At 38.9% G+C, this 27,866-nt stretch overlaps 1 protein-coding gene across 2 annotated transcripts in view; it reads left to right on the plus strand.

Moving 5' to 3' along the window:
- Positions 1 to 8,333: 8,333 nt before the first annotated feature.
- nfic (nuclear factor I/C) overlaps positions 8,334 to 27,866 on the plus strand; it is a 37,523-nt gene continuing 17,990 nt past the window's right edge. Inside the window, exons 1-7 of one of the 2 annotated variants that reach the window (XM_085435990.1) lie at positions 8,334 to 8,499; positions 20,530 to 20,700; positions 21,116 to 21,292; positions 23,433 to 23,616; positions 24,687 to 24,761; positions 25,176 to 25,250; positions 26,301 to 26,433. In XM_085435990.1, coding sequence (XP_085292116.1) covers positions 8,419 to 8,499; positions 20,530 to 20,700; positions 21,116 to 21,292; positions 23,433 to 23,616; positions 24,687 to 24,761; positions 25,176 to 25,250; positions 26,301 to 26,433 — 896 coding nt within the window. In that variant the 5' untranslated portion in view covers positions 8,334 to 8,418. Of the gene's footprint in view, positions 8,500 to 10,998; positions 11,404 to 20,529; positions 20,701 to 21,115; positions 21,293 to 23,432; positions 23,617 to 24,686; positions 24,762 to 25,175; positions 25,251 to 26,300; positions 26,434 to 27,866 lie in introns of those variants that run through there. The other variant, XM_085435992.1, reaches the window with a different exon arrangement.

A 27,866-nucleotide genomic window follows, 5' to 3' on the forward strand; every position in this document is an offset into this window, starting at 1 on the left:
TAATATTATTACGTACAGCTACTTTCAGTAATATTGTTAATTTTTTTAGACTGTTTCTCTCTGATTGATTTTTCAGTGTTAACTTCAGTAATTACTTCCTCCAATTCATTAACGTGTCTTTTAGACCCCATTCCTACAAGACTGCTCAGAGAAGTCCTGCCATTAATTAATACTATAATTTTAAATATGATCAGTTTATTCCTATTACTGGGCTAAGTACCACATGCCTATAAGATGGCAGTGATTAAACCATTACTTAAAAACCCATCTGTAGTAGTTGTATGCAGTAGTATGGAAGGCAGAGCATTCAGCTTAAAAGTGAGTTTTTCCTTCCCACTGTTGCTAAAGTGCTTGCTCAGGACTGCTGAGCAACTAGAAGAAGAAGGTGAAGATGAAAACTGAGGCTTGGATGGAGCTATGACTGAGGTGACTGTGAGGTGGAGATGGGGAGGAGGTGGATTGTATGAATGAGTCTGAAAGGGAAAATGACAGAGAGCAAAGAATTATGCCATGCAAAGTGAAGGCTGATAGGCTCAAAGAAGGCAATTGATTGGACTAGAGTAACAATGGCAGTACTAGGATTGACAGCATGGCAAAGTGGTTGAACAGAAAGTGGCTGAAAAACTGAAAAGCAACCTAACAGAGGAAAGCAGGCAGATGAGGGATTATAGATCTTTCTTATTGAACTTACACAGAAGCTTTGCAATACTGAAAATAATAACATGGGATGTATCTTTGTTGACTTAAAATGCTGTGTGTGTGTGTGTGTGTGGGGGGGGGGGGGTTGTTACTGTTTTGTTAAATAAAAATTCTAAGCATTGAAAGTTTGAATTGAAATCAGTGATTTTGGAGACTCATAAAAGTCTAACAAATGTCTTGTACTTGTGTAGTTAAATTCTCTCACAGTGATCAAATTGAATGGAAGCCATTGGTGCTTAGCACTTAGAACATCCCCTCTTAATCCTCTGAGCTGCTCCCATTTCTGCAGGAAGTCTTTTTGCTTGCCAGAACTAATTTCTTTTCATTCTTTAAAAGAGCATTAGGAACGCACAGATCACTCAAATGGCATCTTAAAGCTTGGGTGAGCAATTCTGATTTTTCACCTACATTAAAGCAAAATTACAATGTAAATTATACACATAAAAAATGGATCTCTGGTTATATATATCTTTTATATTACTTTGTCAGATTGGTATTGCTAAAACATAGGGAATTAGTGTGTGTAAGGTTTAGTTAGAATTTTGCTATCCTTTAAAACTATATTGTTAATTAAAAAACAAACAAACCTCATATTGCTGGTTTATTTGCTCATCTTATGCGCTGCATCTCTGTTAACTAGCATGAGTGCATGTGTGTTTATGTATAATGCTCACTGATGTACAGATTAACAGAACAGTGAACTGATGATTCTAAACTGGCCATAGGTGTGAATGTGAGTGTGAATGGTTGTCTATGTGTTATCCCTGCTAAAAACTAGTGACCTGTGTACCTCGCCACTCGTAAGCCAAACCCTACTGGCCTAAAAGTCTTTGTTCTCCTTGTGTACCAAGGGGAAAATGCATTCAGGAAAAAAAGATTAGGAGTTGTCTTGCAATTGGTTAAATATGTTCAGACAGGAACTTGCATATTCTTTGCTTGATACTGCACAACAATTAATATCGCAGATACTTTGTTCGCAAAAGGTCTTCTAGCAATTGGAACTACATTGAAGAACCAAAGCCATGCTAGCTAAGAGGAGATAAGCAGCTACGAAAAGAGGGTCGGGGAGCATCTCTAATGATTGTCTGGAGGAGGCCTGAACCATCATTCACCAAATAGTTTGACGGCTTGCTCACAGCAAGCAAACTAGCTTATGATCGTAAAACATAAGACCATGAGGCCATAAGACAGACTGGACTGTCAGCCAATATCCTTGGGCAACCAAGTTGCTCTCCGATGCATCCTTCAGAGTTTGAATGCGTGTGAATGCTACATAGAAATGCTACATACACTTATGCTGGTGTATGTGTGTAAAAGTGCTTTGAGTGCTCAGATAGAGTAGAAAAGTGCTATACAAGAACCAGCCCATTTACCATTACACTATAACAGTACTGATGGCTTTGACTGTGTCTGGGAAAGCTCCAGAAGATATTTGTAGCAGAAGACTCATGTCCAGGTTTCCGTGTGACCGAATGCTGAACAAAAAAATGAATGATAGGTGTCATCAGTCATTTCATTGATGTTGCCATCACAAATGCTCGGATCCAATACAAGTCTGACAGTAAAGTGCTCCATTGACAAGCTAAGAACACCCAATAGTACCAGGGCTTCAAAACTTAACCTGCCTGAAGAGCAGTTGGATTGTCCTTTACTAGATGACAGCAGTGAAGAGGAGTATTAGCCACAAGTCAAAACAAGGCTAGTAGCCATGAAAAGGGAGGGAAAAAAAAGAACGCTTGGAAACTGCTAGCATAATGGACAGGTTTTTGACGGGGCGCCCACACAAACGCAAAGCAGGAGATGAAGCATCGCTGAATATGTTTCCAAACCAACTTCATTCTAAGCCAAAGACTAGAAAATATGGTGAAGCATGTCTGCCCTTTGGCTTCACCTGCACAAGTGCCACGGTAGGTCTCCCCTGCAGAACTGGTTTTCCCTGCGTCGGGAGCAGCGCTGGGCTCTCCAAATCATGGGCAAACAGTATCGCACATTCTTGATTTTTAGTTCACAAACACTTGTTGTAATGACTAACTACTCCTGACATTTTGGAGATGTTAGCTCGTTATACAGTAAAGTTACAGCTGGATACAAATAACATCAGGCTCATCCTGCCACGATTTGTTCCCCCTGTCTAAATCACAGACAAACAGTATCCCACAGCTGTTTATGTTTTTGAACCTATTTTGCACAGAGAGGCATTTTTTTGAAAAATGTATTGATAGCAATGTTGAAAATTATTACACAGGAAAAAAACAACTACACGCAAAATAATCACACCGTGACGCCTCTGCCTTTCTAAATAGAGGGACAGTAACTGCGTGTGTATATGTAAGGTGTAAAACCTGAAGATAGTCATATTAACAGTATTTTGTCTCTATCTGCCATTCTGCAATTCATCTCATGTAAACAATAACATGGCGCACTGCGTGACGTGAAAAAGGGCACATACCTTTGACGAACTCTGTATTTCTCGTCCACACGTAAACGCAAAAAGGAGTTTTAAAAAAATCTCAGTTTTCGGTGATTCGAAACACCGTTTACGTGTGGACGAAATGTCCAAACGCATAGAAACAGCTGCGTTTTCAAAAATACCCGTGCAGGTGTGGACATAGTGTAAAAGAGTTAGTAGTGTATTTTATTACTACCTGTAATTTATTGAAGATTACTTGTATTTGCTTAATTGTTTGCTAAATGTTTGAGGTGTGAAATAAACCGCAATGGAGTTTGAAAACCACTGGCCTATCCTGTGGAGGTCTTTTCGTCCATCCATTGGATATTTCCTCCCTAGACCATGACTGACTCATCACCAAATCACTCATACTCAACGATGTTACAGGCAACATAACATTCTCCACACATGCTCTATACCCCTTTCATATCTGTCACATGTATGCCTATGTCCCAGAATATCCTCCATGCTCTTGAGACTGTGCTGAAAGACACAGCAAACCTTCTGTCAGTGGTACATACTGCCAACCTGGAGGAGTTGGACAGGCAGTGCAACTTCTGTAGGGTCCTGGTATGATCTTATAGGTGGTGACAATGACCTTTAACCCTAAACCACCACTATCAACCAAGCTTGTTTGCTTAAAAGTTGATCTCTAACAACACTTGTCTTCTCATTGTTGCGGTTTGTACTTTGAGGGAGTCATCCAGGATTTCTACATGTTTATAGCTTACCTGACATTTACAGAAAAAAAGTGCTGATAGTAGCTGTCCAACATGCTGGACTAAAACTGAGGTTCTGGGCGCTGAAAGTCCAGCTGAGCGGTCTTAAAGCAGATAATGAATTCCCCAACATCTGTCCCCTGGATGCTAAGAGAGGCATTAGATAGCCTTCCTAAACACAGCTCCAGAAGGTTAGATGGAGAGTGTGCCCACTAAAAAGCACAGCTGCTTTGATTTACAGTGAAAAGGTAAACACTGCCCTCTAGCAGCAACACAAACACACAAAAAAGATAGGGGGGCATAAAAGACGTACAGCAAGAAAAGATACTGGGCATCAAGTGTGATACTGGGCAGACAATTAAGTCCAATCATACCCATTTGCAATTCTGTGCCTGCTCACTCTGCAGTCATGCAGATCCAGCCTGCGGCCAAAACATCTCATTTTGTCTGCTGACTCCATGAAATTATAAACTGCTAGGGATTATGCAAAGATTACCTTTCCTCTCTGCTTTATGTTACTACTATTCATATTTCAGCACTATGACCAACTTTTAAGTTGCGCATGTAAAAAGACCTTCAGGCAGAGAGTTTATGCATCTGTGTGAGTGAACATGTATGCCTCCAGCAGGGGGCACTATGCAGATTGCAGTAAGCTGAGTCAGCAACTACTCTTTTTTTTTTTTTTTCTAGGACACACTCATGTATAATGATACCTGTTTGGTCCAATAGGGAAGATCAGTTATTTAAACACAAAGCAGATCCTAACGTGGATGCTGTTTGAAGCTTACAGAGTCTCTACTGACAACTGAAGACAATTCTAAAAGGAATTTGTCTTCGACTGTTGGCGCATATCAATCATAATTTCCTTGGAGATTAATAAAATATTCTGTTTCTGATTCTGAATAATAAGGCAAAAAACATGAAAAATAGGAAAGTGAGAGCAAACATTGTCAAAGAACATATTAGAAAAAGATTATAGTAAAGCTACAAGAGAAAAGAATATAAAATCTGCAAAGAATATTTTAAATATGCTTTAAATTATGTAGTTCAACAGTTTGTAAAGTGATGACGAAAATAAGAACCATGAAATATGCATAAGATGTGCAAAGACAACACTTCACAAAAATATGTGTTATTGTGATGTACTAAAATGTATGAATACATTTCAGCAGTACAGGGTATTATGAGTATAGGAGTATAAGATGCTATAGATCGGCATAATATTGTTGCAGTTTTACAGTTTACAAAGTGATGTCTCACCATGTGTTACCATAGATGAGACTCAGTAGACTCAAAGAGGATCAAAATGCATGTATCCATTATAGACAGCTGCATAGAACTCTGAGTCCTATACATAAGCTGTCTGTTTCCTTCTTGTAATGTACACAACAGTCTGGCCATTAGAGTAGCCAGTAATTACTGGTCATATACCCCATGTAATAAATATATATATATCTACAAGTCTGCACGGTTTAAAATGTTACGACATTTTAACCTTCATTCCTCAGCCTTACTCTAACCCATGTATGCATGAAGTGTGGGAGAAAACCAGAGAACACACATAGGCATGGGGAGAACATACAAACTCCACACAGAAAGGCCTCAGTCAGCCAGAGGATTCAAATCCAACACACTGGCTTCTTCAAAAATTTGCCCTGCTGTTGATTCAAATGATTGCTTGGGATTATCTTTAGTTGCCACTATCTGAGCTCACCTTGTGTCATATGGTTTGGAGATGGAACTAATGCTGTTTCACTCTCTCTGAGTGATGGGTTTCATGGTGTTCATTTGTGCTGGGTTATGATGATGATGGATACGTTTCGCATCTGACCCTGGGTCCCTGTATTTAACTTCTGTTCATACCTAAACTTGTTAGTTGCATTTTGTTTTAACAACTTATTTGCCTCACTTCACTTCCTCTCCATCTCCTTTCTTTCTTTTCTTTACTGATAACACAGTTTGCTTCCCTGACGAGTCACATTGTCAGTCACCTAGATAAAATATATTAGTTGTGTTGTAAAAGGTCAGCCTAAACAGTTTTCTCTCATTTGTAAGGAGCAAAAATATTATCAGAGAGCCAGTCACCCAGCCAATTTGTGTTGGGCAATTTATTTATGATACCACTTACTCAAATAAAAAACTGCAAACCACAAACCAACTTTTCATTGCAGGCTTCCAAGGTCACCTCCCAGCCCACGTTTTGTGCTTAGAGGTAGCTTCATAAAGATAAAACCTTTAGAGATCCAAGTTTTAAGGGTTACGTTGTAACAGGGAACCTGGAAGAAGAACCCGAATGCTGACGAAACAGGCAAACCACATGATGTGGCATGATGTGCATGACACATTTCTAATTTTCCTGACCATTTAGAGCACCTTACACAAGAAGCCAGACTAATTGGTAACAAATTAACCTAACATGCATTCCTTTGGACTGTGGGAGGAAACCAGAGGAAACTGGAGAAAACCCATGCGGACACAGGAAGAGCCTAAGAGGGCTAGGATCCACAACTGTTCTGCAAACCAGCAAAATGTCTCTTTAAAGGCAGTTACATGCCTCTAAGTTTATTTATGTAAATTCATGTATCCATCACATAATACATATTTGGATAATTATTAAAGAATGTAAAAGAAACATTAATTCATGTGTGCAACAAATGTGTTGTAAACTTGAGAAATATGCATGTTAGTGGAAGTTTAGCATTAGTGCTTTCTATGATAAATTGCATTCATGACTGAATGAATGAGCTGAAATCATTATGCATTCTTTAAAAAAAAATACATGAAAGATGCTTTGAATTAATAATAAAGATAAAAGGAATACTTTATTCATCCCACTTTGGGAAATGCTTTGGTTTTGCTGTTAGTGGTTATTCAGTTCACACAGACTGCTTAATGTGAAGTTATAGATTGATTATTAATGACTGGTCCGTATTGTTGCTCATCCAGAAAGGCACACTGTCGGGACCCAGATGGGAAATCTGACATCTGGTGACCAGCAGCAGATCTATCAGTACTTTGATGCTTTCTATATGTATATCTCCTCAGTCTACATACAGATTCCACAAAGTAACACGTTACTATGTGCATTATTACTAATTTATTATTTTTAGTGAATGCTAAACAAAGCCAAACATTAACAGGAATAAAATATGGCACGTTGTACCAAAAGATTCCGATTTTTTTTTTGGGTTTTTTTTTTGCGTTTTTTAGTACCGGTGTTGTGCCAAAAAGTGATTGTCTGCCAAAAACTGATTTCCGGTATTTGCCAAAAACTGATTGCTCGTATTTAAACTGCTATAAGTAACTTGTTGGGCTATAATATGTGAAACATATGTCAAATGCATCCCTCATGGATGACATAAAGTCATCTTGAGCCACAAACAACATTCGTGTAACAAGGTAGAAGCCGCAATCAGTTTTTGGCAGTGACTTTTATATAACCTTTATTTAAACAGTTAAAAAAAATCTCATTAACATTAAAAATGTCTTTTGTAAGAGTAAGTTGGCCAAGAGGACAGCAGAAATGGCAGCAAATATTACAATATTTCTGTAAAAATATTTTAAGTGGGGATAAAGGACCGGATTGGTTATAATGTAAGTACAATAGCAGAGAGTTGTAAAGATACTTGAAAAACAGATATTGTTTTAATTCTCTATATAACCCCTTTGTAAACCCTGTTCACCGAAGTCTATTTACGAACATACGTAAAGATATTACACATAAAAAATACACAGAAACATTGGAAATCAGTTTTTGGCAGACAATCACTTTTTGGCACAACACCGGCAATAGATTGACTGAATCCATAGAGGTCAAAACATAAGATACCATGCCACAGACACGAGAGCCTTGTCTGATCACAGTTAAATCTTCACAAGCTTACATTGTTACCACTGTTTATGTAGTTTAATTGGAACTGTCGAACAGCAGGAACAGCAGATGGATTCATTAATTGTTCAGCTTTTAATTTAATAATAAAATCACAGCTCTGGTCTCAAAACACTGCATTTCACTTTATGGAGTGTATCCCAAGGAAAAAACTAAGACAAATGAAGCTCAAACCTTGGCAGAAAGTGAATATTTAGACTTTATAAAGCAAAGGATTTCTGACTACTGTAGATGAAGGCTCACCCTTAATTCTCTCTAAGGACTGAATCTGCTCATCTACGATCTTAGAAAAAGGGTGAAGAGACATGAACACAAAGCAGTCAAACAAAGTGAGAAAGGAAAAAGTGAAAAAAAAAAAACTAAAGGAAGGAATAAAACGTTTCACAGTATCAGGAAGAAGAGCTAATATGTAGCTAATATGAGGAAGACAGAAGCGAGGAGAACGCTGAACAGAAGACAGGTGGAAGGTTAATGTAACACTGGTCTGTTCTGCCGCAGCCTTCCAGGCGGTGTGTGTGTATGTGTATGTGTGCGTGCGCGCGCGCGCGTGTGGTGGGGGGTTATTGCCGTGGAGCCCGAAGCTTGACGCGGGACGTTTCTGGTCTCGAGCACCGCGGTTATACTCCAGCTGGCACGCGCACAATGGTAGACATGAATATGGAATGGTAACGAACGACAGCGCGAGATGGGCAGGCACTGATATCAGCTTTAACTTTCCCCGGTGGCGGCTCAGCTTCGACATGGTAGGACAAAACCTGTTCCGGTACAACAATGTAGCAGTGTGTCCCTTCCAACCCTTCCCACTGGTGTGCTGTTTCGTGTTTTCCGAAAAAGACGCAATGCGAGGAGTTGACTGAGTAACGCAGGCTACGCAGCTGAAAGTGGAGCAGAAAGCGGTGCGATAGTTCCGTCCTAATGTCAGCAAGCCTGCGTCTGTATTTCTCATTTTTTCTTTTAGTTTGTTTCAGCATTTGAACACGGTCCGATCCCTGGCGTTTTCCTGGAGAGATTCTGCCCGCTAAATCACATTCAAAATATGGCAAAATAAATTGTCCTGCGCATGACAACAAATATACACGCAGTCAAAACATAAGTGGGAACAAGGTTGAACTGTCAGGGCCCATCCTTAAATTCGGCACACATATGATACACGTTAAAGCCCACCCTTCAATAAAATCTTAACTTTGCCTGTCGGGTTGCCCTTTTATCCAGCTGACGTTTTCCATCAAACGCTGAGTGCAAGGCGGAAGCCAGCAGCAATTACGATTATGAAAGTGGAAATTTCGTTGCCGTAAAGCTCTTTCTGAGTATTTTATGCGCACCGAATTTGCCAAAAATGTATTTAGACACGAAATTATTTCATGTTACACACGGAATGTTAGTTAGGCCAGCGATAAAACAAAAACTATTTTAACTGTTGTAATTTTGAATGAAGTTTTGAACGTGGCGTATTAGCGTTACACAAGCTTCTTCCCACAGGCTATGGGTTCCGGGCCCTGACTTCGACCGATTAAGCGGAAAATATGCCCTGCTGTGTGCGTATCAGGTGTGGAGTAGGGGGTGAAAGTTGTTGAGCTAGGGGCTTTGTTGAAGCGCGTGCAGCAGCAGGCCCTCCGCCACCGCTCCACTCGTCACGCGGGACGGTGGAAGGCCAAGTTGAAGTTCAGCTCAAGCCTCCTCCTCCGCCTCCTCCTCTCGGCTGTGGATGTGTGGATGTTTCTGGGCATTTGTGTTAGTCAGCAGAAAATGGCCGCAGTTAGAGCCAGCGGGCTGAGTTAGAATGACAGGCCGACAGAGGGCCTCCTGCCCCGGCTTACAGCCCAGTCAGAGAGCTGCCTGAAAGAGGGAGAAAAAATACAGTTAGTGGAGGCAGTCCTCCTGAACCACATCAGTTGGAAACACTCAAAGAGTCATGTTCAACTTGCAAAGTGAGCAAACATCCGAGAATCCGCTCAAGAGTAGAAAAGAGTCAGATGCTGCCCCTCATCAGTCCCTCTAAATGCGGTACATGACCCAGAGGAATGTCTGCCTGAGGAAAAGCTTTAGCCTATTCAACCGACTGAGATGGCATGCCCCTGCTCACACAGTACACGACTCTTGTGTCTTGGGACTTTATGTGAAGGTATTCACATCTTGTAAATCCAGTGTTGAAAACGACTACTGTAAACTGTGTACCACACGAATAAAACCAGTCCTTATGAGCTAACTATATTTAAATATCAAAAGTAAGTATTCTGAGTAGAAAAGGAAGTACATGCGTGTTATACAAATATATCATGAAAGTACAAATGTATGATTATAGGCTATAAGTGGAACTTATTGTTGGTTGAATGTGTATATAAAACATTTGTAAATACCCTGACTTATAATTATGACTATCAATACAATTCAATATAAAGTACTTAGTAATTGCAGGAAATATGGGATACAGTTTAATTGTAGGCACAACAATGCTATCACATGCCATTCTCTTGCATGCCAGCTCTGCCACCATTATTGTGTCTCATTGTGGAAAAATGGACAATAACATTGTAATGTGCTTTGTTTAACCACTAAGGTTAAAAGGTGCTATGTGCAGACCAGTGCAACATTTAAAGCCGAATGGAACAGAAATAGGTTTATCTACCCTGAGAGTACTCAGTCTTGCTGCCACAGTTTGGAAAGTTTGGTCAACAGTCACCTTAGAGGGTCGAGTGAAGCCAAACAAACTTATTCTGAGTAATCACTTTTACTGTGATGAAATATTTCCAAGTGTCCACAGGACAGGATGACTCACATGGTTTGAGAAGCAGGAAAATACTGTGAAACACATGCTGTGCCTGTTGATGATATTGCTGAACACCTATTAAGGTGATGGGGTACGTTGCAGAAGGTTCTGGGTGCACGTGGTTGGATTACTAACACATTAATAGGACACTTATCGGTGTTGGTGTCTCTAATTGACCATTTGCCTGTATATCGCGGAACCATTGTGCCGATTTGTGGATGAGATATCCAATTATAATATAAACCTTGGTCAGGTTTTTAATGCTTCCCATTTCACTAGAATGCAGTCGGTCAGGACTTTGAACACCTTGAATCCATGATTTTTAAGACTGCAGGACGGAGGTGCAGCTGTTATTGAGATAAAGTGCTGTGCGCGTTATAGGGCAGCTGGGCAGTGAGAGCGCAGCTGCAGCTTTAAGCTCATAGTTTGGGATGGGCTGAATTCACAACGTCATTTCAGCGCTCTGTCTTTTATTCTTCGCCCCCTCATCTCCTTCCCTCTCTAAATGACACAACTCCCATGTTCCGTTAAACCTCTGGCCATATTTTCCGAACAACTTTCTTTTTTCCCCCCCGCGGGACATTTTTCCGGGGCCGAAACTTTTCTGGCGTGTGATCGTTTCTGGAGTTGACACAGCAGTCGTTCGCTCTCATATGTGGATTCTTTGGAAAAGCCCATTTTAACAGCCCAGGAAATGCAGCGTTTTCTCCCGCCCAGAGGGATCGCTGCTTAACTGAATCCCGACATGGAAGAACATACAGATATCTCCAAAAACAAATAAGTACGCTATGAGGATTTAAATGTTTATGTTAACGCACAGCCTGCTGTGATTCAGCTCCATCTCGTCAAAATGATGTTTTCGTCCCTCTCGCTGTCTCAGGTAAAACTACACCACAGTTGTTACACTTCAGCTGTTAAAGGAAAGCTTTCCCACTTTGAAAGGAAGCTTTAGTCTAGACAGCCTTTGTTGATTTGACAGTCCTGGTTATATGTGCCCTAACTCTGTTTGGTGACTGACATCTTCAATCAAACAGTGTCGCAATATAAATTCGTGCTTGATCAAAAGCAGGCACATATGCGAAGGCTGAAACAAATCCTGCAGACTGCAGCAAACCTGCTGATCAGGGGCTGGAATTAACATGGAGTTTGTAGCTGGAATGCATTGAAGTTACTGGTTAACAGACTTCAGTTTCTCTACAGTAACTTTTTGAGATTTGTCTGCCTACATGTACTTGTGTGTGCATCTGCAAGTGTGTATCTGTGTTCAAGTGTTTTCCCAGTATCTGTGGACAAGAGTAGTTTACATATCAGTGGTGTCATTTCTGGAAAAAACCCCTTTTTAACAACAAAGTTAAAAAATTGTATTTTAATTGCTGCTTCCTGATTCTTAGTGTTTTCCATATTTTTCACATTTGCATCTTCCAGATTATCAAAGATAACTTGAGTAAATACACAATGCATTTTTTAAACAAGGATTTCATTTATTAAACAAACAGAGTTATCCTAATCTATCTGGGTTTGTGTGAAAGACAAATTGTGTCTTAAATCTAATAACTGGTTGTGGCACCTTTTGAAGCAATGAGTGCGAAGGTTTTTCAGTATGAACGTCCTGTTTAAACTCCCAAAGCATCGTAATCAGGTTTGATTCTGGACTTTGACTAGACAACTTCAAAACCTTCATTTTTTTCATCTTTTTTGAGCTGTTCACAGGTGGGCTTGTTGATGTGTTTTGGATTATTCTCCTGCTGCAAAACCCAAACACAGTTGAGCTTCAGCGCACAAACCTACACCATGTCTGACCACGGTATGATGTTGATTTTATGAAATGCCGTGTTAGTTTTATGGCAGATGTAATAGGAATCAAACTTTCCCTGAAGTTCAGCATTTGTCCCATCAGTCCACAGAATATTTACCCAAAGGTCTTGGAGATCAGCAGGATGTTTTTTGTGGTTTTTTTCCATGTTCAATCTTTAGAAATGGCTTTGCAACTCTTTCTAGACTATTAGATGTCAAGGACTTCGTTTCCCATCTGTTTGTTTAGATTGTGCCATGATGTGTTGGTATTTGAGCTCTTTTAGCCTACTACACTTTTTCAGAAAGGTTCTATTTAAGTGACTTATTGATTCAGCAGGTCTGGAAGAATCAGCCCTGAGTGTGGTTAGTGAAATTGAACTTAGCTTTCCGAAAAAAGAAAAAAAAAATTAAAAGATTAATCACAGATAACCTCAGTTAAGGTCAGGTTTCGTGATAAGAAATGTAAGTAAGAAAGAGACTTGACAAAAATGGCATGGAAGAGTTTCAAGGGGAAATCCACTGCTGACCAAAAAGAGCACAAAGACTCATCTCACATTTGACAAAAACCTTGATGATCCCCAAGACCTTTGGAAAACTATTTGACATAAAACTAACAGCCTTTCATAAAAAGAACCTCATATCAGCACAAGCCTGTTGGTATGGTGATGGTAGTATTATGGCCTTTGGTTGCTTTGCTGCTTGCTGCAGTTGATGAAACCGCAAATTCTGCTCTCTACCAGAAATCCATGAAGGAGAATGTCTGGCCAGTAGTTCAAGCCTTAAAACTCAGGCTAGTTCACTTCTGAATGCTGCCACAACCACTTACTAGGTTTAGGGGGCAATTACTTTTTTGTATAGCACAGGTTTGGATAACTTTTTTGTTTAATAAATGAAAATTTTATTTACTCAGGTTATCTTTGTCTAATATTCAAATTTGTTTGATGATGTGAAATATGTGACTGTGACAAATATGCAAAAACAAAAGGAATCAGGAAGGATTGTGATACTTTTTTACATAGCATCTTTCTAGTTTTACTGACCAGTCAATGCACTCTACAAACGCAGGAGGTTTTTTTAACTCTTCAAAAATGCTATATTTCCATAAAGCTGCACTGTCTAATGCTGCCTGCTATGTGTGGAAATCAGACAGAGATTCAGTTTTATTTTATTTACATAGCACTAAAAACAGTGCTATGTACTAAAGGTACTTAGTATTGCCAGGTAAAGATCCTACAAAAGTAAAGAGAAAACACCAACAGTAACACAACCCCCTATGAACAAGCACTTAGTGAAAGTGGGAAGAAAAATCTCCCTTTTAAGAGTAAGAAACTACTGCCAGAACCCTGCTCAGGGAAGAGCAGCCAACTGCCATGGCCGGTTGGAAGGGGAAGAAGACAGGACAAAAGATACAGTGTGGAAGAGATCCAGAGATTAATAATAACTAATGATTAAATACAAAGTGGCTTAAAAACGAATAGTGCGTGTCAAAAGAAGAAGAAACACTCAGTGCATCATGGCAACACACCCAGTATCCCTAACTATATGCTTTAACAAAAAGGAAAGTTTTAAGCCTAATCTTACAAGTATAGAGGTTATCTGAGGGTCCTCGAAGCTGAAGGCTCTGCCTCCCATTCTACTTTTAAATACTCTAGGAACCACAAGTAAGCCTGCAGTCCGAGAGTGAAGTGCTCTCATGGGGTGATATGGTACTATGACGTCGTTAAGATGAGATACAATCTAATTATTCAAGACCTTGTATATGAGGAGAATGATTTCAAATTTAATTTCAGATTTAACAGTAAAACTATGGAACAATGCAACTATTGGAGAAATATGAAGAAATACACAACTTTTCCAGCCTTATAATAACTAATTCCAATAATCCAGCCTCGGTAAGCATGTTTTTCAGTTTTATAGATAGTTTCAAGAATTTCTGAGATGACAGGAAGGTAGGAGATTAGCCTAGAGTTTGCCAAGGCAGCTGGGTTAAGTGATGGATTAAGTTTTTATAATTTTTTTAACTCATAATATGAATTCATTTTTATTTCTTGCAAACAGCCAACATTAAGTTAAATTATTACAATACATCATAAGCTGTTCAGTAGGGCTTACAACAAAATCATTTAGAAAACTGCAAATTCGTCATTCTAGGTTGTAGACAGCATAGTAGTGATGTCATCAATCATGCTACACATAAAATGGAAATTGTTAATTAAGCTCAGAGTATCCAACCCTGAAGGTAAAACATCCAAGGAAACTAACCCCATTTTTGTTTAGTCAACTAACTGCATCCAACTAACACAGTACATTTACATAAGAACATCATACCAACAGTCAAAGATGGTGGTGGTAGTGTGTCGGTCTGGGGTTGCTTTGCTTCTTCACGACTTAAACGACTTGCTGTACTTGATGAAACCGTAAATTCTGCTCTCTACAAGGAAATCTTGAAGGAACAGCCATTAGTTCAGGCCCTGATCGTCAAGCACAATTATGCAGCAGAACAATGATCCAAAACACACACACCAGCAAGTTCACTTCTAAGTTGCTCAAAAAGCAAAATGAAATGGAGTGAAAATAAAGTGGCCTAGTCAAAGTCCAGGCTTAAATCAGATTGAGATGGTATTAGCCTAAGCGGGCCTTTCGTACTGGAAAACCGTCTAATGTGCCTGAATTAAAACACTTGACCCACTCGTCTTTGCAGAAGAAGAGTGGGTCAAATTCTTCCATAGTGATGTGGAAGAGTTATTGCGAGTAATTGCAATGCTTATTTGCAGTTTTTGTTATCAAGGGTGACATAGCTAGTTATTAGGTTTAGTGGGTAATTATTATTATTTTGCATGGGGCCATGTAGGTTTACATAACTTTTGTTTTGTTTGTCAATTCAATAATAATTTTAAAACTGCCTTTCAAATTTAATATCCATCACATCAGAAACTCTGACTTCACCAACAAGGTCCAGAAACTTACACTGGATCTGGATGAAACCATAGTGTCCTTTGATGTGGTCTCACTCTTTACTTGCATACCTACAACTGAGGTAGTGGAAACTGTCAGGAAATGACTACAGCAAGACAGCTCCTTAGAAAACAGAACCGGCTTTACCCCCAAACAAATGTGCAAACTGTTAGATCTCGGCCTTACCACAGCATATTTTAAATACAACAAGGGTTTATACAGACAAAAACATGGATGTGTCATGGGCTTCCCACTGTCATCCATTGTAGTCAACCTTCACATGGAGGAAGTAGAAAGTAAAGCTCTTGGTTCTTTCAAAAGGACAGCACCAAGCCACTGCCCAAGAAGTTGAATCCTTCACTGCTCGCATCAACTCAGTGGATAAAAACATAAAGTTCACCAGGGAAGAGACAAAGGTCATAGTTTGCCATTTCTGGACTGTGCTGTGCGCAGAAGGGAAAGAAAAGAACACACATGTAAAGAAAGCTCTTAAAACATTTGGTTATCCTAAATGGACTTTCATCAAATCAGCAAAGATGAACTGGGAAGAAGGTCGCACACCAACTAGGGAGAATCAGAAGGACAAACAGAACAACATGGTCATCCCTTATGTAGCAGGTTTATCAGAGAAACTCAGGAGAATTTTCTACAAGCATGACCTCCTAAGCTACTTCATACAAAAACTGGTTCATCCTGAGGACAAAACTGCAGTACAGTGAGGAGAAACCAAACAGCCACTCCATACACGCATGGCAAAACATAGAAGAGCCACCTTGGCAGGACAAGACTGAGCTTTACACCTGCATCTAAAGGTTAAAGGTCACTTATTCGAGGATGCCAATGTTCACATTTTGGATAGAGGAGACAGTCGGTTTGAAAGAGGAGTGAAAGAAGCCATCTCTGTCCACTGTGAACGACCATCCTTGAACAGAGGGGGTGGCTAAGGACACAAACTGTCTGCCACCTACAATCCAGTTTTGAGATCCCTTCTCAGGCGCCACTCACATCTCACAAGTTCTCACAATGGTTTCACCTGAAACCTCTGCTAATAATAACCCACACCCTTTTTGACACCTTGACTCATGTGATGAGGGACATGATCAATAGTTGGTCTAATGACCCTCTTAAGGGAAACTCCCACTAGGTTTTAAATACCTGTGACTCGGCACCATTTGGTTTTAGAACTGAAGAAGCTTCTTAGATGGGAGGTGAAACGTCTTCAAGAAACTTAAAGTCCAGTCGCCATTCTTTCCAAACTCCTTAGATTACCATGACCTGGATGATTGAGAACTTACATGGACATGGAATAATGTAACTTTTGTCAAATTAATGTGAGCTTGAATGTGTCCAAAATCCCATGGACCTAACAATAAATTAGAATTTAATAATAGCAATAACTTTGCAACTTTGTGTTGTCTTTGAGCAAACTGGATTAACTACAGCAAACCATTTGGCTCGCTAGAAGACCATGTGAACCAACTGTGGTAGGAATGTAGGAAAGCCTTGGTATCAAGGTATCACTGAGAACTTTCACAGACATGATACCTTGGTATCAAGTCACTTTGCTATACAAAAAAGGCAAAAAAAGGATAAAATGATTTATACAAACTACAGTCAAGGTGAAATGTAGACTCAGTTATAAAAGTGCAAAAATATCTGCCTTATAGGCAAAGCAGGAGGCAGACAACAAAGACATTTTCTCTAAGTACTGAAGTAAATCAATTAAATCACAACACAGCTCTTTGTGAGCGCACAAAATCCTCAACATATTCCCTTTTTAAAAAAAATGTTTTGATTGGTGTCATGCTTTGAAATGAGCCGCACCAGATTAAATGACCTCTTTTTAGTTTCAAAGAGACATGCTGGTACTGTGCAAACTGTGCACATTAGGGTCAACTGCTTAGTGTTCTCCTCAGTCATGCTGGTTACTACGATTGGTGCAGAAGGACTAAACTACTGTGAATTAGACAATTAAACTGAGCTTGCACTGCAGTAACTTATTGGCAGTGGTGGTGTTTAAGTCTTTTATGATCAAATTGTAGGAATTAATGTATCAGCAGAATTCAGCTGGGTGGACGCAGTGACCTTGCTGCCAGCCCTGGACCCCCAAGATCTGACCATATTGTTGATGCTGTATAGTTATAAAGGCCTAATACTCACTGAGTACTTGGTTGAGACGTTGCTGGCAAAGACACCAGTACGAAGTTTCTTGTAATTGGTCACCAGGTTTACAGACATCCTAGGAGGGATTTTAACTGACTCCACTTTATAGAATCTCTCTAAATCTTTCAGGTTTCTTGGCTGCTGCTTGGAAATTTGAAACTTCAGCTTCCTCCACAGATTTTCTATAGGACTGAGGTGTAGAGACAGGCTATGCCTGGCCGAGGTATGACTTTAGATATGGGGCGATCGTGGCTCAAGAGGTGGGAGTTCGCCTTGTAATCGGAAGGTTGCCAGTTCGAGCCCCGGCTTGGACAGTCTCGGTCGTTGTGTCCTTGGGCAAGACACTTCACCCGTTGCCTACTGGTGGTGGTCAGAGGGCCCGGTGGCGCCAGTGTCCGGCAGCCTCGCCTCTGTCAGTGCGCCCCAGGGTGGCTGTGGCTACATTGTAGCTTGCCATCACCAGTGTGTGAATGTGTGTGTGAATGGGTGGATGACAGGTTGTGTAAAGCGCTTTGGGGTCCTTAGGGACTAGAAAAAGCGCTATACAAAATACAGGCCATTTACCATTTAGTGTGCTTCATCTTTAGCCTTTTGTGTGTTTTTGGTCATTGTCAAGACTGGTCCATGACCTTAACTGTTCTGGCTGAGGGAAGAAGGTTCTCGTCCGAAAATCTATAGTACATGGTCCTGTTCAAAGGTCTCTCCCGCTGGTCTTCTCGTACTCTTAGCACAAAAATGGTTAGTGTTCCTCGGGTCATGCTTAGCATTTCTCTTCCTCTAAAAGTGGCGGGTCACGTTAAGGTCAGAAAGTTCGATTTTGGTTTTATCTGACTGCAGTGCTTTCTTCCATGCCTGATGATCATCCTCACCCATGAGGCCAGATCTTCCATGAAACTCCAAATTGAGTGATTTGATATTTTTTCAATTTTCAAAGAATTGCACCAGCAGCTGTCATCTTTTCACCACGTTTCTTGTAGCTCATTCCAGCCTTGTGCACATCAACAGTTTTCTTCCTGATGTCCTTTGACAGCCCTTGTCTTGCTCATAGTGGTGGATCGTTTGGAATGGAAGAAATTGATTCTGTGGACACGTGTGCTTTATTCACATAATGAGTTGAAACTAGGACTGTCTGTTATTGATACAAGGTCTTGAATAATCAGGCCTTATCTTATCTTAAAAACCTTATAGTACCGTATCACCCCTTTAGAGCACTTCTCTCATAGACTGAAGGCTTACTTGTTCCTAGAGTATTTAAAAGTAGAATGGGAGGCAGAGCCTTCAGCTTTCAGGCACCTCTTCTTTGGAACCAGCTCCCAGTTTGGATTTGGGAGACAGACACTATCTCTACTTTTAAGATCAGGCTTCAAACTTTCCTTTTTGCTAAATGATATAGTTCAGGTGACTCTTGAGTCCTCCCGTAGTTATGCTGCAATAGATGTAGGCTGCTGAGGGCTTCCATGAATAATTGAGTTTTTCTTCTTCAGTCACCTTTTTTTCACTCACTGTGTGTTCATACACCTCTCTGCATTTAATTATTAGTTATTAGTAATATCTGGCTCTCTTTCATCGCATGTTTTTGTCCTGTCTTCATCTGCTCACTGTCAGATCCCTGAGGCTGTTTCTGCTGAAGGTTTCTTCCTGTTTAAAGGGAGTTTTTCTTTCCCACAAGGAGCTTGTTGGGGGTTTTCTCTCTTTTTCTTGTATTATTGTAGGGTCGTTATCTTACAGTATAAAGCACTTTGAGGCAAGTGTTGTTGTTATTTGGCGCTATATAAGTAAAATTTAATTGACTGAATGTGGCACACAGACAATCTTTGTCTGGCTAGGTTGTAAGGGAAAAAAATGCTTTTTTCACTCAATGATCTGAAACTCAATTTATAATTTTTATTTAACCTCCTAGGACCTGGCGTCCACATATGTGGACATTTGGGTTATTTAGACCAAAATACTCAATTTAGCTCTACAAGGGCCTGGTATCCACTTACGAGGACATTATACTGCTACTGTTCTATTGAAATTTTAAATGAATATCCTCATATGTGGCTCTCATTTCTCTTAGAAACAAAAATCAGGTAAAAAAAAAAATCTGGTAATTCTTTGTTTTTACATTCATCGGGCCCCAGTCAGCCCAAATATCAAAGAGAAATTTGGAATGAATGGCCACTTTTACCATTGTGTGCCTTCCAAGAGTTACATGGTTACCCCTACAAGTCTGTATTAGTTTAGAGTGAATCGCTTTGAAATGTGTAGATATGGAAAACATTGTTTTTCTAAGTATTTAAATTGAAGTGGAGCTATTATGCTTTTTCCTAAATTGCCATAAATACACTGTTACAATGACACACGGTGTCCCATTATTTTTATTCATTTTTATTTTTGTTAATTATTTTTATTCTGATTACATTCAAAACAGTGGAGCTGTTTCACACAAGTCTCATGCATGCTCTTTTTTGACCCTGTTTTTCCACTGTATCAAGATTTGGAACAGCTACATTGTTCCTGAAAACATCTATTTTTTTACCTTTAAAAAAACATAATTACTGCTCTCTGATACATTGAAAAGAAAGCAGTAAGGCTATTAAAGAAGAATCAGACCTATAGGCTTGGTCATCTGGTACTGGTACTGACATGACTTGAAGAGTGCAGTCTTCTACTGTGAAGTGTGCTGCTTGTGCTCTGGGATATTGCTGTAGGCTGACTGTTGCAATGTACCCAAATGCTACATTCTGTTAATGTGAAAGAGGATCTCTAAACGTTTTAATAGCACGTTTTATATGTCTGGATCTGATACACTTAATTTCTCAGAAAACCATATTCCTTATTTTTTCATATAAAATTAGCTTATATATCATAGAGACTGTTAGTATGTGCGTCTTATCCAGATGTGTAAAATGTCAGTGTTCTGTCTTGCTGCTGATGCACAAGTCAAATCTAAACAATGTAGGCAAAATATTCAAGAAGCAGATTCATTGTTAAGGGTTTCGTTACCAGTATATCGTTAGTATCCAAAGCTACATGTCCTACTCTTTGTGTTTGAGTTTTAGTGGTTTAGTTACTGATTGCTGAGTCTGTACTGTGTGTCTCTATCATCCAGGATGAGTTCCATCCGTTCATTGAGGCTCTGCTACCCCAGGTTCGTGCCTTTGCCTACACGTGGTTTAACCTCCAGGCCAGGAAAAGGAAGTACTTCAAAAAACATGAGAAGAGGATGACTAAAGAAGAAGAGAGAGCTGTCAAAGATGAACTACTTGGGGAGAAGGCAGAGGTGGTATAAGTATATTGGATAACTGAAATAAGCACTACTTTTTTTTATTTTAAAAAGTTTTTTTTTAACTTTTTAAATTCTAATAATTTTAATTCCAAATCACACAACAGTTGCCTCAAGGTGCTTTATATTGTAAGGTAAAGACCCTGCAATAACACAAAGAAAACAGAAAACAAAAATCACAACAATCAGACGACCCCCTATGAGCAAGCACTTACTGGTGACAGTGGGGAGTTTGGGGAGTTTTTAGGACACCCTGATAATAATGAATTACAGTAGTCTGATTTTTATATTTAGCAATCAATGTTTTATATCATACCCATATTATATTGCATCTTCCCCAATTACACTAAGAATATGCTAGAACAAAGCTGACTTATTCAGTTAGAGTTTCTGTTTCTTATTCTGTTCCTAGGTGAAACAGAAGTGGGCCAGTCGTCTTTTGGCTAAGCTAAGAAAGGATATTAGACCTGAATGCAGGGAAGACTTTGTCCTATCAATCACCGGGAAGAAAGCTGCATGTTGTGTCTTATCAAACCCTGACCAGAAAGGCAAAATGAGACGCATAGACTGTCTCCGACAAGCTGACAAGGTAAATTAAAAAGTTGGTTTGTATTTTCTTTTGGCTGGAGAGATAGAAATGCAGATAGTTTTTCTAACCCCAGACTAAAATTGCTGTCAAAGATGTGAAATATCAAGCAGTTTTTAATTAATTAAACTAACTCAGTCTAACTCAGACTAGCAGTGACATCAACTTTGCCGTCGAAGGTAAGTTTATTTACCTACTGTTTGTACTTGTAGCCGGCTTGTTTCTGCCTGAACTGCACAATCGCTGCTGTGAGTGGGTTTAACAGCTGATTTTCCTTGTCTTATGAATGCTATTTTCCATGACTTTTTCATTAAAAAGGTTTTTGTGACAATGCAAGGTTGTATCAGGTTTTTGTTTTTCATGATTTTACATCAAACATGAGGCTAGCAAGAAAAATATATGAACTAACAAAAGTGACCTTCAGCAGAACCAGACTTAGACAGGGAGGTTTGTTTTATGTGTCTCTGTAAAGCACTTTGAATCACCTTGCTGTTGAATTGTGCTATATAAATAAACTTGCCTTGCCTAATTAAAGGAGGTCAAACAACTCACAGCAGCTGAAAATTGGTGGTTAAATATTATAACCTTTCTACTTTTTAAAGATTTCTGATTTTTAGTTAAGAAACTGTCTTATAAATATACCATCACCATACTGTCCGTGCCCCTGAACCCTCTGTTCCACCTCTCCCCGTACGTCCTTAAATTTAGTTACAGCTTTTTCTGTTTATTTTTATATTGTAATGAATTGTATCGCCCGTGTGTACACATTTATCTTTGTGATAGAATAGAATAGAATAGAATAGCATAGAATTCAACTTTATTGTCATTGCACATGCACAGGTACAGGGCAACGAAATGCAGTTTGCATCCATCCAGAAGTGCTTTAGTGATATAGATATATTACAATATATATTAGCAATAATATAGATATGTGAGTATATTACAGAAATGGGTCTATTATGGTATGTTATAATGTACACGGTATGAAGTATGTTGTGAATATTCTATAACTATAGGTATGTACAGGCTGTAGTGAGTACAAGCTATGAACAGGCTATGAACAGGATATAAATATGAAAAACTATACAGAATATGAAATAAATAACTTTACAGAAATCTGAGATATACAGCTATACAGAAATGGGAACTATGCAAGTTGTAAACAGTTGTAGGATTAAAAATTATCGAATGTACAGAATGATTATTTACACAGAGCTATACAGTAGTGCAGTTAAGATAAGTGAGATATAATTCCTACAGAGGCTATATAAAGTGCTAGTGGTTGTGAGTGGTGGTTCAGTCCATGTTATTATTGTGTGTTTGAGGGTACAGTTGTCCATTGTGATCATACAAAAGAGGGTTTTCAGGGAATACTGTTAAATGTACAGTTTTTATACCATATATCAGAACAAGATGTTTAGTGGGATTAAAGTGGTGGGTGGGTTCATTTCCATTTTCAAAGAAGCCAGTTGAGTCTAATAACAGATGAAGTCAGAGCAAGTCAATGTGTTAAAAAGTTAGATTGCCAGTTGTTGATCATCATTATTTTAATGGTTGGAAAAGCTAGTGAATTTTTTAGGCTCTGATCTTTAATTGTATTTGTGATCTTCCTGTTCAAACATTGCCTCAAAAAAAGGCCTGAAAGTGGGTTGATGGACCATTTTATATCTTGAAAAGTATTTGATATATGACGCTAAAATCAGAGACAGTCAAGCAAAATAGCGAATCAAAATCATAGCCTTTATGAAACTTGTAATACAATTTTAGTTAACCCTGAAGTTGGCTTAATAAAATTAGGAAATGCTAAATTTATAGCTAACTGTTTGCTTCATTGCCTGTGCCTGTATTGGTTCTCTCTGGGTATTATGGCTTCCTTACACAATCCAAAGACATGCTTGCAAGGTTAATTAGTGAATCTAAATTGGTTACAATTCTGAATCTGTTCGCCCTGTGATAAAATGGGGCTCTGTATGTACCCTGCCTGTCAGTCTCTGATAGTCCGTAACTCTGTGTCTTAAGCGGTCAAGGAAAAGGATGGATGCTTGGCCCATTCAGGGGACCAGTTTCACACTAAACATAGCAAAAGTGAGACTCATGTTTTTAGTCAGACATAAGTGGGGTTTTTTTGCTTTGTTTTTCCAAGGTGTGGAGATTAGACCTGGTGATGGTTATCCTTTTTAAAGGAATCCCACTGGAAAGCACAGATGGTGAACGGCTGGTGAAAGGAGGCCAGTGCTCCAATCCAGTCCTCTGTGTCCAGCCTCGACACATCTCTGTCTCTGTCAAGGAGCTCGACCTCTACCTTGCTTACTATGTGCAAGAGAGAGGTATGCACTACATACTACATACTTCAACATTGCTGTTCATGCTGACTTTCATGTATACATTTAAATATAGTAGACCTCTGGTAATATTAGATAAAATATGAGATTGCTACATGGTGACGATGCATCGTGCATCTTGTTGTAAAGAAGAAAAAAAACCTTCTTTCTTTCAAGATTCTCTGTTCTACATTTCTATTATATCAAAATTTGTTCTTATGATTTCAGGATATCCTGGAAAGTTTAACTTTCCTCACTTTAAAATGCCGTTCTGTATTCTCTATGTGTTAGTTTGGTATTAGTGTCAGAACAGTGTTCATCTGTTAGCCACAGATGTCGAATAATTTGTGTTAAATGCAAACACACGTTAATCATTGTCAGAACCTGTACTGGTGTGAAATTTAACATTAGTCCCCAAATGGGAAAAAAAACCCTTAAATTAACATTTAACATTAAATAGATATGTTCTGCAAGTCTTAAGAGACTTTTTTATGTTGTACTATAATTTAGGACAAATGCTGCACTTTCTAATGTTAAGAAAATAATTATGATAATTGAGTTAGAATAAATTAAAGATTTAATGTATGAATAACAATGCAAAATGGTGACTTTCATTAATAAACAGGTTATAAAAGGTGGATGGTGATCACATGCCTGTTTGCCTGGTGTATTTGAATAAAACTGTTGTGTTGCTAAATAGAAAATGAACATGAGTGATCTTATTTAACACATTGAACAAATCAAGAAAATCTGCCATGAAAATGGTTTTCAGTCACAAAATATGCAGTTAGTATGTTAAAATATGCCCTCTGCTGGTTTTGGATGAGCATGTCAGTTAAGAACAAACAAACAAACAACAAAAAACAATATGCAATACATATCCATTCTGTGTTTTTACCGCATCTTTAAACTTTTTTGAGGATGGAGCTAACAATATTTAAATATGCTTGTTCTTATATTTTCCTATAAGAAAGAATATATTGGCTGACCTACTTTGCTTGTTGAAATTGCTGAAATCTTGTTCTGTTCTCTGCCTCATCCACAAACACTGTCTCACTCTCGCTCTCTCCTTTCAGAGGCCGAGCAGAGCAGCAGTCCCAGTCGCACTGGTGTGGGTTCTGATCAGGAGGACAGTCGAACTGCCACCATGGGTAATGTAAAGTATATTTCTTTATTTTTCTTTAATCTGTTTACATATCTCTATATGTCTCTATCAGGTAATATGATCAGATAAAATAAATATCTTGTACATAAACAGTCTAATTTGCTAGAGCATGGGTTGACTTCTTAGACACAAAGTAACAACAAAGACTGCAGTATTCTGAGCTGTGCCTTGTATTTACAAGTTTTAAATGCTGTTATTAATATTTATTACAAGCGGAAACATGGACCTGTATAAATTAAGAAAACTACCCAATCTATCAGTTATATTTTTGCTTTGGACTGCAAAGACCAAATAAGCTATTTAGGCAATTAAACATCAAGATCCAAAGTGTAATTATATAAATACTACCTTAGTTTATCTATTTTCTTAGTGTGTAACTGCTGCTGTTTTATTTTTGCAGATGGTCCAGAGTTCCAGGAGAGTTTTGTAACATCAGGAGTTTTTAGTGTTACTGAGCTTGTTCAGGTCTCGAGAAGTAAGCCTGCTTTACCATTATGTTTACCTTTACACAGCTACGCTACCTTTGGCAGTGTTCTTACAGAGGCTAGTATTGTCATTGTAACACCAACCCTTCTTTAGCTCTGTCTTGACAGATTTGGTTTAAATATTTGAATTTGAAAAATGTTGAAGGGCATATTATTGTTGGACTAGTTTGAGAATATAAGAACAAAATGCAAGTGCAATTTCAAGTTGTTTTTATGATGTCAATTGAGGCAGCAGTGCAGTTTATTAATCAGAAGGTTGGTGGTTTGAACCCTGACTGCTCCAGTCTGTATACCAAATGTCCTTGGGCAAGGTACTGAACCCCAGGTTGCTTTCTGATGCATTCCTCAGAGTGTGAATGTTCAATAGGAAGCACTTATATGTAGAAGGGTGAGTGAGATATGCTGTATGAAGTGCTTTGAGTGCTCAAGTAAAGTAGAAAAGCACAGCATTTCTAATTTGTTGGCCTTATTTTTTGGTAAGATATGGTAACAACAGGATATCCATATCCGATTTTCACCCTCATTTAGCTGTTTATAGCGCCTTTGTCTCCTGGGGGTGGAGAACATGTCATGGTGGAGTACATCAATCCTATCAGGATAGTTTGATCTCAGGATAAAAGTGGACCCACAGAACAACTCAAGTCATTTCCTCTAAATTGAATTTCTAAACATATGGAATCAAACCACACTGTCTCTTTTATTAACCATGTAAAATATTCAAACAGAAAACATTTACAGCCTTTTGTTTTGTTTTGTTTTTATTCGTGACCTTTAAAAGTAAACTGATCTGGTATGACTGGTGATCTGAACTAAGTGGGGGAGGCCATAGCAAAATCTTAAGTGTTGACTGTGAAAGTCAGTGAATTACATGTACATGATTAACAAAGCTTTCCTTGCTGCTTTGTGAGTAGATATAATGAAATCTAGATAGGAAATTAAAGACTAGTCAATTAGCACAGTATTGGGCTTTGCCACACACTTTGTGTACCTGATATTCTGTTTTAAGTGCGTAACTCATAATCTGTCTTTTTCCCATGTAGCTCCCGTTGTAACAGGAGTAGGGCCTGGTTTCTCTGTGGGGGAGCTCCAGGGTCATCTGGCCTATGATCTCAACCAGTCTGTTAACCAGCCAGTCAGTCTCAGACGATCACTGGCCAGCACCTCATCCAGCGGGTATTTTTACACACACACACACACACACACACACACACACACACACACACACACACACACACACACACACACACACACACACACACACACACACACACACACTAGTTTTCATGTCTTACTGAGCACATCTAATTGACATAATGCTTTCCCTAGCCGCTTGCCCTAACCATGAAAAATGAATGCCTAAACATAATTGTAACACTGATACTTAAACCACATTTTGAGCCTCAAAAATGTCTTCAAACCTGCGGGTTTGCATTTTGTCCCCATAAGGGACTGTACAATTTTCTGTCCTCACAAAGATGCCTAAACATGCACACACAAACAGGGTTGTAAATGGAGACTTCAATTTCTGGTGAATGTTCAAGCACATAAAAGGCAAAATGCAAGTGCACATTAAAATATAGGAGAACGAAAACAAATACATAGAAAGATAATAAAGGGACAACCAGGAGGCATGTACTCTGAGAGCATAAGATGGGTCTATGCCTAAAGCTGCTCAGTCAGATTTTTTGACATATAAAGGATGATGCCTATATACTGCACATATACTGTACTGTACTGTACATTTATGTATGCCTGCAGGTAAGGCTGGGCACTGAAAGCCGACTGAAAATTTTCAGAAATATTATCAAAAAGATTGGACCGACTTGCTGAAATATAAGTCTTTTCAACTTTAAAAACTTTTGAATAGAAGGTGGCTGATAAATATTTAGAGCAATTGCACTTCTGCAAGGTAGAGGTTTACACTTACACTGTAAAAGGGTAAGTGATGACAAGTGATGTGTGAGAGTTGTAGGTTTTTGAGGTTTACCTTTTTAATTCTTTGGAAAAAAGATGGAAGTAGGGAATCCATTTGTCCAATAATCCTGTCTATTTTAAAACGGATTCACTGGGAAGGATGAGCAGCCAAGAAATGGTACAGAGACTCATCCCCTGACTGCAGTTACTGTAGGCTCTGATGTCTGTTTGCAGTAAGATTCATGTAAACAGTGCTGTGAGGTATGGCAGGATACCCCTGAGAAAAATACCTCAGTGATCATCTTGTTTAGCCCACTGCTGCTTTAGTTTCCCTGTCCTTGTTTAACCTTTCTAACACTTCAGCCTTTGTTTTATTGGAGAGCAGTTTTCTGAATTGCTCATTTAAATCACATTTAATAGGATAAAGTAGCTTTAAGAATTTATTCAAGCAAAAGTCTCTTTCTTTAAGGTCGTGTTTTGCTCTTTGCTCTCTTACTATTTTCTTACTTTTTTCACTGTAGGTACAGAAACACCTTTAGTCATTGACCCCAATACAAAAATAAACTTTCTATAGTACATTTGTGCCAAAAATAAGATAAAGCTCAGACAAGCCTGTATCTGTGCTGAAGGGTTAATGTTAGGCAGTAATAAATGAGCAACTACCACAGGAAAGACTGGCAGAATTTCTTCTT

Source organism: Copadichromis virginalis, linkage group LG17, assembly GCF_057382275.1.
Source record: "Copadichromis virginalis isolate Kocher_CV1m ecotype Utaka linkage group LG17, C_Virginalis_male_GT1.1, whole genome shotgun sequence".
NCBI lineage: Eukaryota > Metazoa > Chordata > Actinopteri > Cichliformes > Cichlidae > Copadichromis > Copadichromis virginalis.